We start from the raw sequence: 18,286 nt of genomic DNA on the forward strand, positions 1-18,286 counted from the left end.
AATCACTGCTGATTGCTCGTCTGTGCCGCGTATCGACGATATGCACCTTAAAAAATATTTCCCTATCACAGTCTGGGCCATTATTTCCTCATATACGTTTTTGTGTTGTTGTTGTTGTTTAGTTTATCTCCCTGTGCATTCTTATTATTACCAGTGTGGGTTCTTTCACTTTACCAAAAATAAGTCATCCCACTGAAAGTGTAAATGCAATGCTGGTTAAACATTTCAGTAAAATCAAATTGATGATACGATGAGAGCATTCAGTGCATGCAGCTTTTGCACCATGCAAAATGCAGTTCGCGATTAGGCTAAAACAATTGATCAAGTAGAAGTTGATAAAGCGAATGCAAAATATGGTGACGCGTTAAAAAGTGTGACACTGTCGATAATAATGTGAAAATGTGTCAGTTCAGAAATAACATCAACATAAAAGGCTTCAGTTTCACATTTATTATTCCATTATTTACCAAACACAACTGATTTTATATAAGGTGAACTATTTGGCTAATAATTTCAGTAATTTGGGGGCTATTAAAATAAATAATCAACAAGCAAAATACAAAACAACTTTTTATTTACTATTTAATACAAACTACAGATGACCGCACAATGATAGCTAGATAGATAGATAGATAGATAGATAGATAGATAGATAGATAGATAGATAGATAGATAGATAGATAGATAGATAGATAGATAGATAACAATTTAATACTAAAAAAAAATCTAAAATAGTACAGTTCTTGGTTACAGAATTCCACAAATGAAGAAATAACTGTAATAACCGTTTATGAAGCCTGTGAATCAGAACTGTTCCATCAGTATACAAATAAATTAAGAAACGAAGACAAATTTAGCTCAGAAATCACTGCATCCATCTCCAAGTCCCTCTGTGAAGAAAGTCGTGGTTTTTCCTGAATTCAGATTTGCAACAAAAGTCCGGAGTGATGCCCGCAGTACAGGTGGTCACCCTGGCACACAACCTAGCCTCACCAAAAAGAAATTTTGAGTGCAAACCCTCACCTTTTTATTAAGAGATCAGGTTTCTTTAGAAGTTAGCTCTGCAAACGTTGTGAAGACAGCCCCCCTGTCCGGTGAAGGAGGGACGCTTTTTCTATTATACATGAACATGCTTGAGTTATCTGCTGCTCCCGGCGCCTCCCAGAAACTTTGGGGTATAAAAGCCAGGACCTAGAGTTAGTTTAGGCAGTAGGGAGTTTCTGCTGGGGTCTGGATTGGAGTCACAGAAGACCGGACCCTACCGTGTATGATTGGAGTCTAAAGGAAAACAGAACTTCCCTCGCCTCAAAGAGTCTACATGTCTAATATTTAGACATGTTCAGCTTTGTGGATATTCGGCTGGCGCTGTTGCTCAGCGCAACGGTGCTTTTGGCAAGAGGACAAGGCGAGGACGATCGTAAGTATAACTTTTCTAACTTTCCAAGCTTTGCTGGAGGGTAGTGGGTGCAAAGTGAAGAGGCAAGGGTATTTGTGATGCTGTGGAGGGAGGCAGCAATAGAAATAATTGTGTCATGAATTTTTTTCCTATGAGGCATTGTCCTGTCGCCTGAAGCATAGTTTTTATATTCTTCTGGAATGGTGAAGAACTTTTTGCTTAGTCTGGATGTGCATTAGACCAACTGGGCCTTTCACGTTCTGCATGCGTGAGCCTTTGGAGACAAGTTGGCACAGGTTTGGAAACTCTCCTCCAACAGCTGCTAAAAGAGAAAAGCAGACAGGGGAAAGATCTGAAAGTCCATAATGTGCTACATTTGAATAGAAAATGTTAACAGTTTCTTAAGGTGTAAAATATAAATAGTTTAGTATACAGTTATAGATTTGACCAGATGTGGAAAAAAGAAGCTTTAGACATTAAACATGTTAGATTTAAGTACAAATAATCAAAATAGCACATCCATCAAAAAAAGTTTCCCAGAAACAAAAAGAGATGATCTCATTCTTGGATGAGCATCTCTCCGAACTCCATAGTGAATTCTGCTGATTGCGTTAAAACAGAGCCACTCGGTTTTCTGACCAATAGGACAGAGAGAAGAGTAGTTTAAATATAAGTTATATATTTAATGTATATTCCAGACCAATACTTTTTTACCAGTATTAGAGCTGAAGTGTTTTGGACGGTGTCGCGGCGCCACCTGGTGGTTAAATATGCAATGACACCATATTTTGAAGATTCCCCTCCCCCATCCCTTTCACTTTTCCCCCCTCTGTTATGATGATTGAAAACACATGCGGACCCTGCAGACTTTCCACAGAAGGAAAACGTTAGTCGTTGCCAAGCCGACGGTCTTCAATTACTTCATGACGGTCAGCTTTAGCAGACGTGGAAATTTTCCCTCAAGCTTTTCCACCAGAATAATGGAATTTAGGCAAAAGTGCACTGCGCCACCTAGGGGGCATTTTCAAACCAAACAGTTTAACCACTAAGGTAAAGGTGTGTGCGTTTATTGACGCAATGGATTGTTTTCCCACGTGTTTGCATAATGTTTACAAAACAAAGCACACAAGATAAGTCCTCATTTCAGTAGATGCTACTAAATAATTTCGAAAAGTGATAACATCACAGTTTAGAGGTTATTTAAAATCTGCAAAAGTGCATTATAAGCATTTCCCACCCTGCGTCACTCATTTAGCCTGACTACTGTAAAAAAGAAACCTATTGACCTGAATTAGACATGAATATCTAATAAATTATTCGACATACTCGAATATTAAATGCCATCTTTTCTAATTTCATACTTATATAAGTGTTTTTCTCATTACTCCTGCAGGCACTGGCGGCAGCTGCACATTGGACGGCCAGGTCTACAATGACAGGGACGTCTGGAAACCAGAGCCATGCCAAATCTGCGTGTGCGACAGCGGCACCGTAATGTGCGACGAAGTGATCTGCGAGGACACAAGCGACTGCCCCAACCCAGTGATTCCCCACGACGAGTGCTGCCCCGTCTGCCCAGACGACGGTACGACGCCTTGATTCTCCACCTTTTCTTACCCTGGGCGACCCCACATCCCACATTTAAGATATCTGGGAAATTTATCACGGATTCACAACATTCTCTCCCCATTGGATTTTAAAATGTGATCTTCAAGCCACCAGCCTTATGGGCACTCACTGGATTAATTTCTCTTTGGTTCTTGGGTCTAGTAGGCCTGTAAGTCAAAGGTCAAGGCCACAAATCTAATTGGGGAAAACCACAGACTCACTTGATTAGATGATTGTTAAATTGGGCTATTGTTCTGAGAGATATTATTGTTATAAGAGTTATAATAGAGTTATAAGAGACTCTCATTTTAATATTGGTTTTAATTTTTCTTTTTTTATTATTTCCTCAACTCTATAGATTTCCAGGAGCCCAGTGTTGAGGTAAATGTTGTTTTACTTTTTGTTATAAATTACAATATGCCTAAAATATATTTTCAGTTCAATGAGGATGTTGATTTGTAGTCTGTAATATTTTAATAAGAATACTATACCTAGGTACTACTTCAGATAGTTATTTTGATCTTTATCGGGGAAAACAAATCCTCATGAACTGCTTTGTGTTCATCACTCTCTCTTAGGGACCTAGAGGTTCTCCCGGTGACAAGGGTGAGAGGGTAGGTTGATATTTCTGACTTTTTTGTGCATCTGCTTATTGTTTTGTCAGAGGTTGTGTTCAATAGCTGTTTGTCTTTAAAATCTTGAAGACCTAAACAAAAATTGTGAATTAGATCTCATGAACACTACAGAAAACCGTGTTGTATTCCTTTTAAGTTACTTTTGATTTGATCTAAAATGATCTAAACTAATTTATTTAGCTACTCAGTTCGTCAAAATGTGTCACTGAGGTTATGCAGGGCTTTTATTATGACACTGATACATAATCATAAGTACTCATAAGTCTACAGTACTAATAATACAACCTATTTCTAACAAAAATGTTATACATGCCAATGCTTTAGTTTCTTTTATTATAAGGTATTTGTAAGGCTTTGAACTCTGTGATGAGGCACAGATGTTTTGGTCTGAATGCAATATAAAAAGACAACAGAATTATATATCGTCCCACCACTTTCCACTAATTATACCTTTACCAAGCCAAAAGGTCTGCTCTATAGATGTGGTGCATCAGTTTGAACTGTAAGGGCTTTGATGTGATGTCGTCATCAGTGCATAGACCTTTCTGTATCAAAGTGTAGCATCTGTCTCATCTCCTTAAATCCTAATTTTCCTTTTTCTTTATGTTAAACAGGGTCCTGCTGGCCCTCCCGGCAATGATGGAATCCCTGGACAGCCTGGCCTCCCTGGGCCTCCAGGCCCTCCTGGACCTCCTGGCCTTGGTGGAGTAAGTATCTCACCCTAAATAAAGGACATTTCTCTTAGAGAAGAAACTGTGACTATGTGCCTCCAGGCCAGGTGCACAACTTCAGCAGTTGGTCTAGGCCAGAATGTGAAATTAGATCACATTAAAAGACCTTCAGGTCAAAGGGCAGATGCATTTCAGCACTATTAACGTGGACAGCGCCCTCAGGCAGTAGCCACAGTTGCACACAAGAATAGAGGATTTCTAAGATAATCCCCTGAACATGATCTATATAGATAAATCTTTATGCCGGTTTCTGTACAAATTACTGACATGGTCTTTCCTTTTTCTCTTGTGCCCCTCAGAACTTTTCTCCTCAGATGTCTGGTGGCTTTGATGAGAAATCCTCTCCAATGGCTGTCCCAGGCCCCATGGTAAAAAAATCCCTGAATGCTTATTTAACATAAATATTCCTAGGCATGCATGCACATTGATGTGCATCATTTAATGTGAGACAAATATCAGTTCTATAAATACCCAGTATGCAAGGTTCACCTATTTATCTTAATATAAAATCACCATAGAGTGAAGTTTTAGCACACACAGTCAAATCAGCTGTTAAAATGTTGACTCTGTTTTTTTTTTTTAAAAGGGACCTATGGGCCCCCGTGGAGCCCCTGGACCTCCTGGACCTTCCGTAAGTACAGTTCTTGAAAACATTTTTAAAATGTAAAGTGCTCCATAGTGTAATTCATAATTAAATTAATTTGGGGTATTAAGTATTATTTTGGAGACTGAAATTTGCCTTATGCATCTTTCAAAAATGAATATATCATATACAAATTGAAATCAACATATTTTGGGGACATCTGAATGATCTCTTCATATTAAGATTCACTCAGGAAATCTAACACAGCTACTTCCATTGTTTAGCATGTACTAGCACTGTGATTCCTGCTTTAATTTGTGCACTTTGTCCACCTTTACAGGGACCCCAAGGATTTACTGGTCCCCCTGGCGAGCCTGGTGAGGCTGGTGCTCCTGTGAGTATCTAAATTAGTTATCTGCAAACTCATCAACCCTGCTTCATTCTGTTCATTACATAAACAGTTAGAAAATTCCTTAAACAATGAACTGACCATGAAATCTGAGATTGCTCTACCTGTTTACATTCACCTATATTGATAGAACCTTTACCTACTTGCATATGTGCCCGAGTTTGAGTCATTTGGGTCAAATGAGGTCAAAGGTAAACAAAGTTCATGTAACTTGACCTTAGCCATCTAGACTGCTTTTCTACTGTATGGATGCATGGACATGCAGTCTGTGTCTCAACAGAGCTTTCTTTCTGACCTGGCAAGATTTTCACTTTATTTCATCTGGATAATTCAGAACTGCCAAAGTGTGACTCACTCATGCCGCCACACAGTGACACACATAAATACACTCACATGGACACTGATGTTTTTTCCTAACCTAGACTTTCTTTCATTCTGTAGGGTCCAATGGGTCCCCGTGGCGCTGCTGGTCCCCCTGGAAAGAATGGAGAGGATGTAAGTAACCCATATAATTTGTTTAGTGTTGTTTGAGACAACATCAGAACAACCATTTTTAACTCCACTAGTTTAGGCAGGGTTGTTTTGTTGTTATATAGATTTTAAGGGGACTAGGCATAACATTTCGTAACATCAAACAGAAACGTTGGTGAAATGTTCCTCATAGTTTTTTCTCTGAATGTGTAGGGTGAGTCTGGCAAACCTGGTCGCCCTGGTGAGCGCGGACCCCCTGGACCACAGGTGCGTTTTAACAAAAAGATAACATGAAAATAATCAAATATACTAATAGAAAATATAGGCACACGGTTATAGGACACACAAAGGATAAATGGGTGTAAAATGCATCTTTCCTTTCTCTTTTTATCAAGGGTGCTCGTGGATTCCCCGGAACCCCTGGACTTCCAGGCATCAAGGGACACAGAGTGAGTTTGCTAGTTTGAGGAAATGGTCATTTGACAGATATAAATCTGTTTTCACATATTAAATCTACTCCAATCTTCTGTACTTTAGGGATTCAGCGGTCTAGATGGAGCTAAGGGGGATGCTGGCCCTGCTGGACCTAAGGTAAAATCTATTCTTATTAAAATCATCATCATCACGCTTTAAATCTCAGTAAGCAGACCAGCTAACATGCGGCTTTGTTTATTAGGGTGAGCCTGGTGCACCTGGTGAGAATGGAACTCCTGGTGCCATGGTAAGTAATAGTCATCCTTGATTGGCTTATTTAAGGATGACTTCAATGCTATTTTGCACATCTTTTCTAATGTAACTCTGTTTTTCAGGGTCCCCGTGGTCTGCCTGGCGAGAGAGGCCGTGCTGGTCCTCCTGGTGCTGCTGTAAGTAACCTTTCAACCCTGATCTAATCTGTACTTTGTGTCCTAGTATATGTTTACTTGCAGGTTCTCACCTTCCTAAATAATATATGCATGGAAATTAAACCCTTCACAATAGCTTAACAGCCATTTGGATATGATTTTTATAAGTACATATATGTATTAATATAGACATTTTGTTTAAAATATATAGTGTGCATATTATGTTTTGTAATGCCTACAAATAATCACACTCAAACTAAATCTTTCAGGGTGCTCGTGGTAATGATGGTGCCGCTGGAGCTGCTGGTCCTCCTGTAAGTAGCTACAATATATAAAAATAATAATAATAGCCTGAAAAATTATGATGACTAAAATATATTTCTTTAATTCTTTTGCTTTAGGGCCCAACTGGCCCTGCTGGTCCCCCAGGATTCCCTGGCGGCCCTGGATCTAAGGTAAAAACATATATATTTATATTTGTTCATGATTAAACATATTCAAACTCAAAATCAAACCAAACAAACTCTAGAGGACACAAAATGTCACTGTAGTTGGATCAAAGGCACCAGATGTCTGGATTGTTGGCAATTTTGTTAATCATCATGATGATGTAGGCCAACAATGAATGAATGAATCCTTGGCAAATATTTGTAGGTCAAATCTTAGAGTAACATATTTATTAGCTTATTACTTGTTTGGTTTTATTGGTTAATATATAATTAACTTCAACCATTTACAACAGAAATTCAGGTGTTCAGAAATCCTGACACAAATACCATGAGAATCTTTATTTTTATGCAATTCTAAATTTACAATAACTGTTGAGATGCCCCTTGAAGCATTTCTTAGGTGTTTTATTAGGTGTTTTTATTGACCTATCTGTTGCATTTGCTTTCTTTAGGGAGAGGTTGGTCCTCAGGGATCCCGTGGTGCAGAGGGACCTCAGGGAGCCCGTGGTGAAGCTGGTAACCCTGGACCTGCTGGTCCTGCTGGTCCCGCTGTGAGTGAATCTTATTATCCAGATTTGTTTAAGGTGAAATTATTAATTCAGTTCACTCATGAACACATTGTCTACTTTGCTATTTTTATTGTAGGGTAACAACGGAGCTGATGGTGCCCCTGGTGCCAAGGGTGCTCCTGTAAGTATTACTTTATTCTTTGATGGTAAAACATTTTCGTTTTAGGCAGTTATGTTTCTTCATGGACGTGGGAAGATGTTTTGGGATAGGGGTGCTGTATTAGGGGGGGGAATTATTAGGTGATGATTTGTCAAAAAATTGACAAAAACACTGTAGCCTTTACAAGATTGTTGAAGTCAATTGAGCAAATATTGCGGTACATTTCACTCTAGATCTGATATAATGGTAATAAGCCTGATATGTTATGCTATATTTTTGAGTCTAAACTTTGTGTCAGTGAGCCATCTTGGCATATTTGCAAATAGAATAGTAAAATATAAAAAAAAATTAGATTTTTCCATTTCCAATGTTGCCACCTTGTGGGAAAAAGCAGTTTTACACTGCATGTTTGAGCTTCATATGCACAATTGGAGAAAAAATAGCCTGAAGTATATTATAAAGGTTTAATAACTACTACAAATTACAGTTAAATTACTCAAGATTTACTGATTTTAAATGTAGCCAGCTGATTTCTGCATTTAAAGAATCACAGTGTTTACAGTCCCGTAAAAACAGGGGGGTGCCGCAGCACTTCCAGCACCCTTACTTCCCACACCCCCTGTATTCCCACTTCCTTGTTTTGAATGTTGAAAGTCACTTGACTCCCTCATTTTTGCAAATCTCTGCTGCCACCTATAGGGCGCTCCTGGTATTGCTGGTGCTCCTGGTTTCCCTGGACCCCGTGGTCCTCCTGGAGCTGCTGGAGCGGCTGGTGCCCCTGGCCCTAAGGGTAACACCGTAAGTGCACAGATCTTCTCGGATTCCACTACATTTTTTTTTAAACAAAATGTGAATAATTTTACACAATTACTTCTTACAATTTTTAGGGTGAGGCTGGTGCCCCAGGTGCCAAAGGAGAGGCTGGTGCTAAGGGAGAGGCTGTAAGTATAAACTTCACTTAAAATTAAATACATTGCCAGTTACTTTGTCATTTCTAAAACTCCATTTTCTTATATTGCATTTTCAGTTCCACGTCTTTGTAAAAACATTGTCCTTTCAGAAAGCAACTCTGCCAGATATTATACTTCAATTCATATCTAATTCCAGTCTTCAATTCTAACCATCTTTGTGTGTTTACCTAGGGTGCCCAAGGAGTTCAGGGTCCCCCTGGTCCCCCTGGTGAGGAAGGCAAGAGAGGACCCCGTGGTGAGCCCGGTGCTGGTGGTGCCCGCGGACCTACTGGTGAACGTGTATGTACCCACATCAAACCAATCCAGAAAACTGAAGACATCAGTAGGATCCTTAAAAGTAGCCTAGACAATAACACTTACACACCTGTCTGTGCAGGGTGCTCCTGGTGCTCGTGGTTTCCCTGGTGCTGATGGAGCTGCAGGTCCAAGAGTAAGTCTACAGAACATACAAAATAATTTAGTTACTAACTAAGGAAAGGATATGTTTAGGATTTAATTGTAACTCTTTTTGATCTGTGTAACAGGGTGCCCCTGGTGAGCGTGGAGGCCCTGGAGTTGTTGGACCTAAGGGTGCCACTGGTGAGCCTGGCCGCAATGGTGAACCTGGTATGCCAGGATCCAAGGTAAGGAAGTTGGCATTCCTGATTATATATAACAGATATCAACTGGTTGTGTTTTAGTAGGCCTGCTTTTGACCCCTCTCTCTTCATCCCTACTACAGGGTATGACTGGTAGCCCTGGCAGCCCTGGACCTGATGGAAAGACCGGACCTGGTGTAAGTGCCCACTACACCATAACAGATAACTCAGTGCATGGTGAAGATGTCTAGTTTACTACTATTAGAATCCAGGGTCTGCATTTTAACAACTCCAACAGCTTTTGACCACTTTTAATAAATAAAAAAAATCATAGGAAAGTGATTTAAAAAGTGTAATTACTTCAACCCATGATCATATTCATGTATTCCTCTATGATACAATAATTCCAGTACATTCAAGAGTTCACACTAAGCTGATGATTGATTATAAGCAAATTTGGCATGCTGTCCCGGGAGAGAGCCGTGAGCTTAAAGGTTCTTGAGCCCTGGGCTCCCTCCCGTTTGAAGGGCGAGAGGGGAGCCTTGAGCTCAGGTAGATCTTGACAGCTCCCCCTTTGATAAAAACTGATGACTAAAATTGAATGCTATGAAAAGATATGCTGCAAGGTGAGGGATTAACTGTAGTGCAAAATTTAGATTTATCAATTTAGTTGTTGTGCATGTTTTTGGAATGTGGGAGGAAACCGGAGGACCCGGGGAAAACCCACGCAAGCACGGGAAGAACATGCAAACTACACATAGAAACGACCACCGGCCTGTTAAAGTACTAGAACCGGTGACGTTCTTGCTGTGAGGCGACAGTGCTAATCACTGGGCCACCGTGCTGCCCTATGGAGGAAAAGGTGAAGAGGTAGGGGTGGAAGGGGGGATTCTTCAAATCGAAGATGACTGTTGTGAAAAAACCCTGGCTCTTTATAGTGGGTTAGGAATGGCCTGATTGGTGGATCATGCATGCTAATGCAGAACCAGCCGAGTTCATTATCACGTGATCCTCTCGAAATTAGTTTATGAATAAACTTCACTTCAGTCAGGCATATAAACTCATATCCAGATATTCACTCAGGGTGAAAAACGATGAAAGCTCACAAATCTCTTTCTTTTATATCTGATAGGGTGCTCCTGGACAAGATGGCCGCCCTGGACCACCTGGCCCTGTTGGAGCCAGAGGACAGCCTGGTGTCATGGGATTCCCTGGACCTAAGGGTGCTGCTGTGAGTGCCTAAATAACAAGAGGCCTTGTTCAATATGCATTTGTTACAAAAAGCTTTCTACATTTGATGCTTATTTTTGGCCTTTTGTGCAGGGTGAGGCTGGCAAACCTGGTGAGAGAGGAGTGATGGGTGCTATTGGTGCCACTGTAAGTATCTTTTTGTTTTTGAGTTTACCTATGCTTTTGGTTTCATAGTCTCTGCATCAGAAGAGACCTTATTCTGTTTTGTTTTATTTAAAACTATAGGGCGCTCCTGGTAAGGATGGTGATGTTGGTGCCCCTGGTGCTCCTGGACCTGCTGTAAGTAACTCAACAGTATTTCATAATATATTAGCTAAATAATTTCATGTTATTTAACATACATTTAATCAGTGTTCATTCTAATCCATTATATAGGCCATCAAACTTATGTTTGTTTAAATACAACATTACAATATATAGCTTGAAGTTACATTCTTCTATAAATGACTACCTTATAGTAATAATGCTCAAGTGTATTTATTTTAATGAACTACTTTGTCTAAAGTCTCTTGATTTTGTTTGTGAATAGGGACCTGCTGGTGAGAGAGGTGAACAAGGAGCTGCTGGTCCTCCTGGATTCCAGGTGAGTGTGTTTAATTGTTTTACCCATCCCATTTACACTCTAAATGCTGTATTTTTGTCATTGATGTTGATTTTAGATTGTTCATATCTTTGTTGTGCATCTGAATGACAGGGTCTGCCAGGACCTCAGGGTGCTACTGGTGAGCCAGGAAAGTCTGGTGAGCAGGTAAGTTTAAATGTAATTGCTGTCTATTGTATGATCAATGAAGCATTGCTTAAAAGGACACTACACATAAACATGGGCAACTTTGAAAGCCTTATCAATACTAACACAATACTAATTTGTGCTCTTTGATATAATACAGGGTGCTCCTGGAGAAGCTGGAGCTCCTGGACCTTCTGGTTCTAGAGTAAGTATCTACCAGATGATCAGCAAATGGCGAAAAGCTCATATATGAGAGGGACCAGAACTAATGGCATCTGTATTCATTTTTACTCAGGGTGACAGAGGATTCCCTGGTGAGCGTGGTGCCCCTGGCCCTGCTGGCCCTGTTGGTGCCCGTGGTTCTCCTGGTTCAGCTGGTAACGATGGTGCCAAGGTAAGTCTCATCTCTTCTGACTATTTTTATCATGCCAGACATTTACAGTGAATGACTAAGATAAATCAAAGGTTGCCACCAAATGTGAACCAATCTCCTGGAAAGTATGGCAACAAATCCTAGTCTGTATCAACATTAAGATAACTTGTTTTTCAGGGTGAAAGTGGTGCCGCAGGTGCTCCTGGTGCCCAGGGTCCTCCTGGACTTCAAGGAATGCCTGGAGAGCGTGGGGCTGCTGGCCTCCCTGGTCTTAAGGGTGACAGAGTGAGTATGACACAAACTGAACTTTGAACAGTTTGTCTTTGACAGAAAATATTGTTCCAACATACAGCGAACAAAGTTGTCAAAATTGTTGATCTCTTATCCCAGGGTGACCAAGGTGCCAAGGGTGCTGATGGTGCTGCTGGTAAAGATGGCATTCGTGGTATGACCGGACCAATTGGACCCCCCGGACCTGCTGGAGCTCCTGGTGACAAGGTGAGTGTCTTTTGAGCTAGATTCTATAAATCCATACTAAGTGATGAAACATCTTGAAGTTGAAGAGTATATTTAACCATGGTTCTAATATTTGTTTGTAAACATAGGGAGAATCTGGTGCTCAAGGACTTGTTGGACCTACTGGTGCCCGTGGACCACCTGTAAGCACAGTCTTGGCTTTAAGACAACAAACATTTAGGTATTTCACTAGAATGGTCTGATATCATAATCTGTTATTACATATAGGGTGAGCGTGGAGAGACTGGTGCTCCTGGACCTGCCGGATTTGCTGGACCTCCTGTGAGTAACAAATTCTACTACATCTATATCCTTTTAATGTTTTTTACAGCCCAGTTCATAGTTCAAACCTAATTTCGTGCCAAACAGGGTGCTGATGGTCTGCCTGGTGCCAAGGGAGAACCTGGAGATAATGGTGCTAAGGGTGATGCTGGTGCTCCAGGACCTGCAGGAGCAACTGGTGCCCCTGGACCTCAGGTGTGACCATAATTTCATATAATTTCCTCATGCTCCTTTTCAGATATGTGCTTTTCTGGACCTATAAATGTTATCCTACATCATAAGTCATGGTTTTCTTTAGTAATGTAGAAATGCAATTTTTTTAATCAAATTGACTTGTGCTATGCAGGGTCCCGTTGGTGCTACTGGACCCAAGGGTGCCCGTGGTGCTGCTGGTCCTCCTGTGAGTATGACAACCACAATTTCATGGCGTTTGTTAGCACTTATCACAATTTTCTTCTTTCGAAGATTCTTTACATATATATTTTTATTTAGGGTGCTACTGGCTTCCCTGGTGCTGCTGGCAGAGTTGGACCTCCTGGCCCTTCTGTAAGAACATCTACAATATTGATTTAGATATGCATAAACTGCTCTCTTGTACAATTAACAGTGAGTCACTTATTACTTGCTGTATTTTTAGGGAAATTCTGGACCCCCAGGACCTCCTGGACCCGCTGGTAAGGAGGGCCAGAAAGGTAACCGTGGTGAGACTGGACCTGCTGGTCGTACTGGTGAAGTTGGTGCTGCTGGACCACCTGGTGCCCCTGGTGAGAAAGGAAATCCCGGAGCTGAGGGTGCCACTGTAAGTCATTCTGATCAATAATTATACTTACCTTCAGGCCTTGTCAAATACATCACTGTAAACAAAATTGTATAGAGCAAATTTCCAATATCGCCTTGCAAAATGATTCATATTGCTTAACACTTTCATTTTGAATGCTTTCATATTGGTAGAGAGTGATGTGTCATGTTATCCTTGGTTCAAAATCAACATTTTATCCCAAATCACAAAATGCAGATGAGCTTTAATATGGTTATTTTAAACAAGTCTGTGGATGTGATATTACTGGACTTTTGTGCTTGTTACAGAATAGATTATCTTCTAGAGAAAGTAAAGATATTACCCTTTGCTCCTCATCTTGATCTCCATGCTAGTATAAATGAGTGGATATTTATTTCAAACATCATTTCTAGCTGTAAGAACACACTTTGTTGTGCATTTTCTTATATTTCACTGACATTCCTCTTACTTTTTCAGGGCCCTGCTGGTATCCCTGGACCTCAAGGTATTGGTGGTCAGCGTGGTATTGTAGGTCTCCCTGGACAAAGAGGCGAGCGTGGTTTCCCCGGTCTCCCTGGCCCATCTGTAAGTTTTCTGGCTCTTTGAAATCTCAGTTGAAAATAGAAATACCTACATACTATGTCTCTCTTGTCTTGCTTGAAAGCTGGTGCCTCAAGGATCAATCATGGACAAACTTTCATAAAGTTTCCTTTATTATGCAATCTAGGGAGAGATTGGCAAACAGGGACCTTCTGGTCCATCTGGTGAACGTGGACCTCCTGGCCCCATGGGACCCCCTGGACTGGCTGGACCTCCTGGTGAGCCTGGTCGTGAGGTGAGGATACACACCTATACCCCAGAACTTGCTGAATTTCATTGACATAATTGAACTGAAAGAAAAGTAGTACTGCCTTGTTAACACCTATATTTTTCTTTACATTAGGGTACTCCAGGAAATGAGGGCTCTGCTGGACGTGACGGTGCTGCTGGCCCCAAGGTGAACTACAGTCTTCATGGTTTCCCATAACGCAATGCATTCAGTTATCATAGCACTACACATTTGGCTGTCTCAAAGATGGTGTCCTTTCAAAATTCTGTTCTTCATCTCCAAACATAGGGTGACCGTGGTGAGACTGGCCCATCTGGCACTCCTGGAGCCCCTGGACCTCCTGGTGCTGCTGGACCTATTGGCCCTGCTGGAAAGACTGGTGATCGTGGAGAGACCGTAAGTGTCTCATCTCCAATGATGAATCAGGGATGGATTGTTTGAGGGGAATTTCAGACTCATCTGTAGTTGTTTTTTTTACTTGTTAGGGCCCTGCTGGTGTCCCCGGCCCTGCTGGCCCCTCTGGTCCCCGCGGACCCTCTGTAAGTTTTGACTCAAACCACAAAAGAGTTGCCCAAGCATACTCTGTATGTAGCTGTAGTATGAACAATATTGTGTTCTAAGGTGTCATGTCTTTATCCAGGGACCCGCTGGAGCTCGTGGAGACAAGGGTGAGACTGGTGAGGCTGGTGAGAGAGGCATGAAGGGACACAGAGGATTCACTGGAATGCCAGGACCCCCTGGTCCTCCTGTGAGTGATTCTGTTTGGAATATGGAATTTGCAGTATATGCCTTGATAATAAAATCTGTAGATTGAAATCTGTTTTCATTTCCAATATTCCTGTCCATAGGGACCCTCTGGAGAGTCTGGACCCGCTGGTGCTTCTGGACCCGCTGGACCAAGAGTAAGTGTTATTATAAAACTTGCACTACTGCTGTTTCTCTGTTTTGATCGAATACACCATGTCCTTAGTTCATTCTGATTAAATTTGAATGTTTCTCTTATTGTGTTAATAGGGCCCAGCTGGATCTGCTGGATCAGCTGGTAAGGATGGTATGAGTGGCCTCCCTGGACCCATTGGACCTCCTGGACCCCGTGGTCGCAATGGAGAAATTGGACCAGCTGTGGGTGATTCTTTCCTTTTTTACATAATCGTGCACTCAATAAACTAAATATATGCATTAACACAAGCGTATATGGTTATAGGGACCTCCTGGACCTCCCGGCCCCCCTGGAGCACCTGGACCCTCTGGTGGTGGATTCGACATTGGCTTCATTGCCCAGCCACAGGAGAAGGCCCCTGATCCCTTCCGTCACTTCCGTGCCGACGATGCCAATGTGATGCGCGACCGTGATCTTGAGGTTGACACCACCCTTAAGTCCCTGAGCCAGCAGATTGAGAGCATCATCAGCCCAGACGGCACCAAGAAGAACCCTGCCCGCACTTGCCGTGACCTGAAGATGTGCCACCCAGACTGGAAGAGCGGTATGTTACTTTTCTTTGTTGTACAACAATAGAGAAATGTCTCATTTAAAAATTTGTAAATGTATTGCCTTGCATAGTTTAATCCCATTCCTCTCAAAACCATAACACAGGCGAGTACTGGATTGACCCTGACCAGGGCTGCAACCAGGATGCCATCAAGGTCTACTGCAACATGGAAACTGGCGAGACTTGCGTCAACCCAACTGAGTCTGCTATTCCCAAGAAGAACTGGTACACAAGCAAGAACATTAAGGAGAAGAAACACGTCTGGTTCGGAGAGGCCATGACCGATGGCTTCCAGGTGAGGATGTCAACTAGTTCAAAACCTACAACAGATTTTGTCATCAAGAGTCATATTTTTGCAAACCTCATACTTTCCTCTTGAAACCAACAGTTCGAGTATGGCAGCGAGGGCTCCAAGCCTGAGGATGTCAACATTCAGCTCACCTTCCTGCGCCTCATGTCCACTGAGGCCTCCCAGAACATTACATACCACTGCAAGAACAGCATTGCATACATGGACCAGGCTTCTGGCAACCTGAAGAAGGCTCTTCTCCTGCAGGGCTCCAACGAAATTGAGATCAGAGCAGAGGGCAACAGCCGCTTCACATACAGTGTCACTGAGGATGGTTGCACGGTGAGTTGTCTGACATTTTATTGGTTGATTTGCCATCTCAGCAGCAATGTTTACTGAATATGAAAGATAATGCTGAATAAATGTGAAAAATGAGAAGTGTTAAGTACATTTTCCTACATTTATTAGCAATAGCTTTTATCTCAATCAACTTTTGGATGGTAATAAAAGCAGAAGCGATTCATCCAAAGGAAATCAAGCTGCTATTGATTTAGCATTGATAGCATTAGCAGTGGTGTATATAAAGGCTCTAATTCTGTCTCTGTTTTGCTTGTTTCCATCTCTACAGTCGCACACCGGTGCATGGGGCAAGACAGTCATTGACTACAAAACAACGAAAACATCCCGTCTGCCTATTATTGACATCGCCCCTATGGACGTTGGTGCACCTAATCAGGAATTTGGCATTGAAGTTGGCCCAGTCTGCTTCTTGTAAAAAAGAAATCTGGACTTGAGATTGTTTGTGTGCGTGTGTGTTTTTTTCTAGCAATCATCTCTCTAAAATCTTTTCTATGCATTAAAATCAAACCCTAGAATCCAATTTGGCTGTCCAAATGGTCCACTTGCTTAGACCTGCGCTTCAGAAGACAGTGGTTGTGTGTTATCAGGCTTTTTTTGGACCACTATTTTGTCACCACCCACACTGAGGATACTTTAGAAGACTCATTTGTTTCACTGGCAACAAGAAAATAATATATACTTATAGCGTGTAAAATCCCCCTGGAGTTTTAAAGAAACATCAATGATACAAGTGACTTTTTTCAACCACTGAGGAAGGACAATGAAAGAGCGAAACCAAATGCTTTGTACCATGTTCAGGTGTTAAATAAATCTGTAAAATGACATTTAAGTGTCTCTGTGTTATACCCATTAGGACCACCGGGTGCCGAATGCCAACGTTCCTCTCAAGTCACACGAGTACATCTAGTAGAGACAGGGGTTCAACTTTGTTTTGATGTTTTATGGCTACCTCAAAAAAGAAACCTGCGATTCCCAGTGTTGACCAACACCAGGTCAGGATTTTACTTGGCAGAAGTATTGTTAAGAGAACAAGTGACAGCTGTAAAGGTGCTATTTCCTCATGAGGTCCTGTTAGCAAGAAATCAAGGAGTTTCACAAAATGTATTGTTCGTCGCTTTTGCTCACAGGGCCTTTGGTGCTAAGGAACCCCAGCATCTTGCTGCCCAGTTGTAACAGATGCTTCCCTTTCTGAAGTGAAGAGCCAGACAGCAGAGCTTTTGTTAAAAAGCAGTACTGTAGCTGTGATGCATGCAGTCTTTTCAAGTGTAGAATAAGCAGGTGGAGTCTGTTTTTATTTTCCAAACGCCTTTTGACACTTTTTGGTTGTTGTCTTTTGGTTTCTTTATAAAATATCCCCCCACAAATGTCGTTCAGTTGCTTCCAGCTATTCCCCCTACTTCCCTCCCATCCTTCTGTAATCTGGATTTGTTTTGTTCTCACCCTGGTTTTTTTTTTTAAGCGTAAAACAGACAATCAAATAGAAAAGTCCTAAAATCATGAGAGAAGCACACCTTAGGGGGGTAAAAACAAGAAGATCTGTACCTATTTTGTATATGTATAATAATTTGAGATGTTTTTAATTATTTTGAATGCTGAAATAAAGCATGTTAAGTGGTCGACCTATGTTTGTCAGAAGTGATCTTGACTCGTCCCTGACTGCCCAATGGACTTGAATGAAGCACAGCTTGCACCTGTTACAGTTGTTTTGACTAAAAGGAAAGATTAAAGAAAATCTCAGAAATGCCTTCTACTTTTTGCTGCTTTTTTCATGTTGTGTTGTCATGCCAAAAGTAGTTTCTTATGCTACTAAGCAATTCATACCCAACAGGACATGACTTTTGAGCTAAATGTCTTAAAGCTAGCATGTTTGAAAAGAAAGTTGCATGTTCTGATGTTTGCAAGTACTAACCTGGTGCAGCATTGAGGAACTCAAGCCACCAAAAATCTCCCAGATGTTGTAGATGATGTTCCACTTGATAATCCAACTGATCCACAGTTCAGATAAAGTCACTCGTGCTGGTTGATGCTTCATGATTCAATCTGAATTCT

At 41.4% G+C, this 18,286-nt stretch overlaps 1 protein-coding gene and 1 long non-coding RNA gene across 3 annotated transcripts; one reads left to right on the forward strand and one right to left on the reverse strand.

The window, feature by feature from the left end:
- Positions 1–557: 557 nt before the first annotated feature.
- LOC137490046 (uncharacterized) lies at positions 558–5,891 on the reverse strand. Of its 2 annotated transcripts, none has more exons than XR_011010240.2 (2): positions 5,756–5,891; positions 558–1,715 (listed from the first exon to the last, which is right to left on the reverse strand). It is a non-coding gene; the product is annotated as an uncharacterized lncRNA (long non-coding RNA). The 2 variants fall into 2 exon arrangements; XR_012400952.1 differs by having other exon boundaries at positions 558–1,718; positions 5,756–5,840.
- On the forward strand, positions 1,336–17,855 carry col1a1a (collagen, type I, alpha 1a). The gene is given in 51 exon segments (NM_199214.1): positions 1,336–1,417; positions 2,790–2,981; positions 3,363–3,385; positions 3,583–3,618; positions 4,254–4,346; positions 4,670–4,738; positions 4,957–5,001; positions 5,294–5,347; positions 5,804–5,857; positions 6,047–6,100; positions 6,229–6,282; positions 6,371–6,424; positions 6,510–6,554; positions 6,643–6,696; positions 6,945–6,989; positions 7,077–7,130; positions 7,577–7,675; positions 7,770–7,814; positions 8,493–8,591; positions 8,681–8,734; positions 8,936–9,043; positions 9,141–9,194; positions 9,289–9,387; positions 9,486–9,539; positions 10,475–10,573; positions 10,666–10,719; positions 10,819–10,872; positions 11,123–11,176; positions 11,288–11,341; positions 11,481–11,525; positions 11,616–11,714; positions 11,871–11,978; positions 12,084–12,191; positions 12,299–12,352; positions 12,438–12,491; positions 12,579–12,686; positions 12,838–12,891; positions 12,984–13,037; positions 13,129–13,290; positions 13,747–13,854; positions 13,997–14,104; positions 14,213–14,266; positions 14,387–14,494; positions 14,584–14,637; positions 14,739–14,846; positions 14,947–15,000; positions 15,113–15,220; positions 15,303–15,582; positions 15,693–15,883; positions 15,977–16,219; positions 16,506–17,855. Coding segments are annotated over 51 exon segments (4,344 nt in total). The 3' UTR covers positions 16,653–17,855.
- Positions 17,856–18,286: the final 431 nt, after the last annotated feature.

The sequence above is a fragment of the Danio rerio genome, chromosome 3, assembly GCF_049306965.1.
Source record: "Danio rerio strain Tuebingen ecotype United States chromosome 3, GRCz12tu, whole genome shotgun sequence".
NCBI classification, from domain to species: Eukaryota; Metazoa; Chordata; class Actinopteri; order Cypriniformes; family Danionidae; genus Danio; species Danio rerio.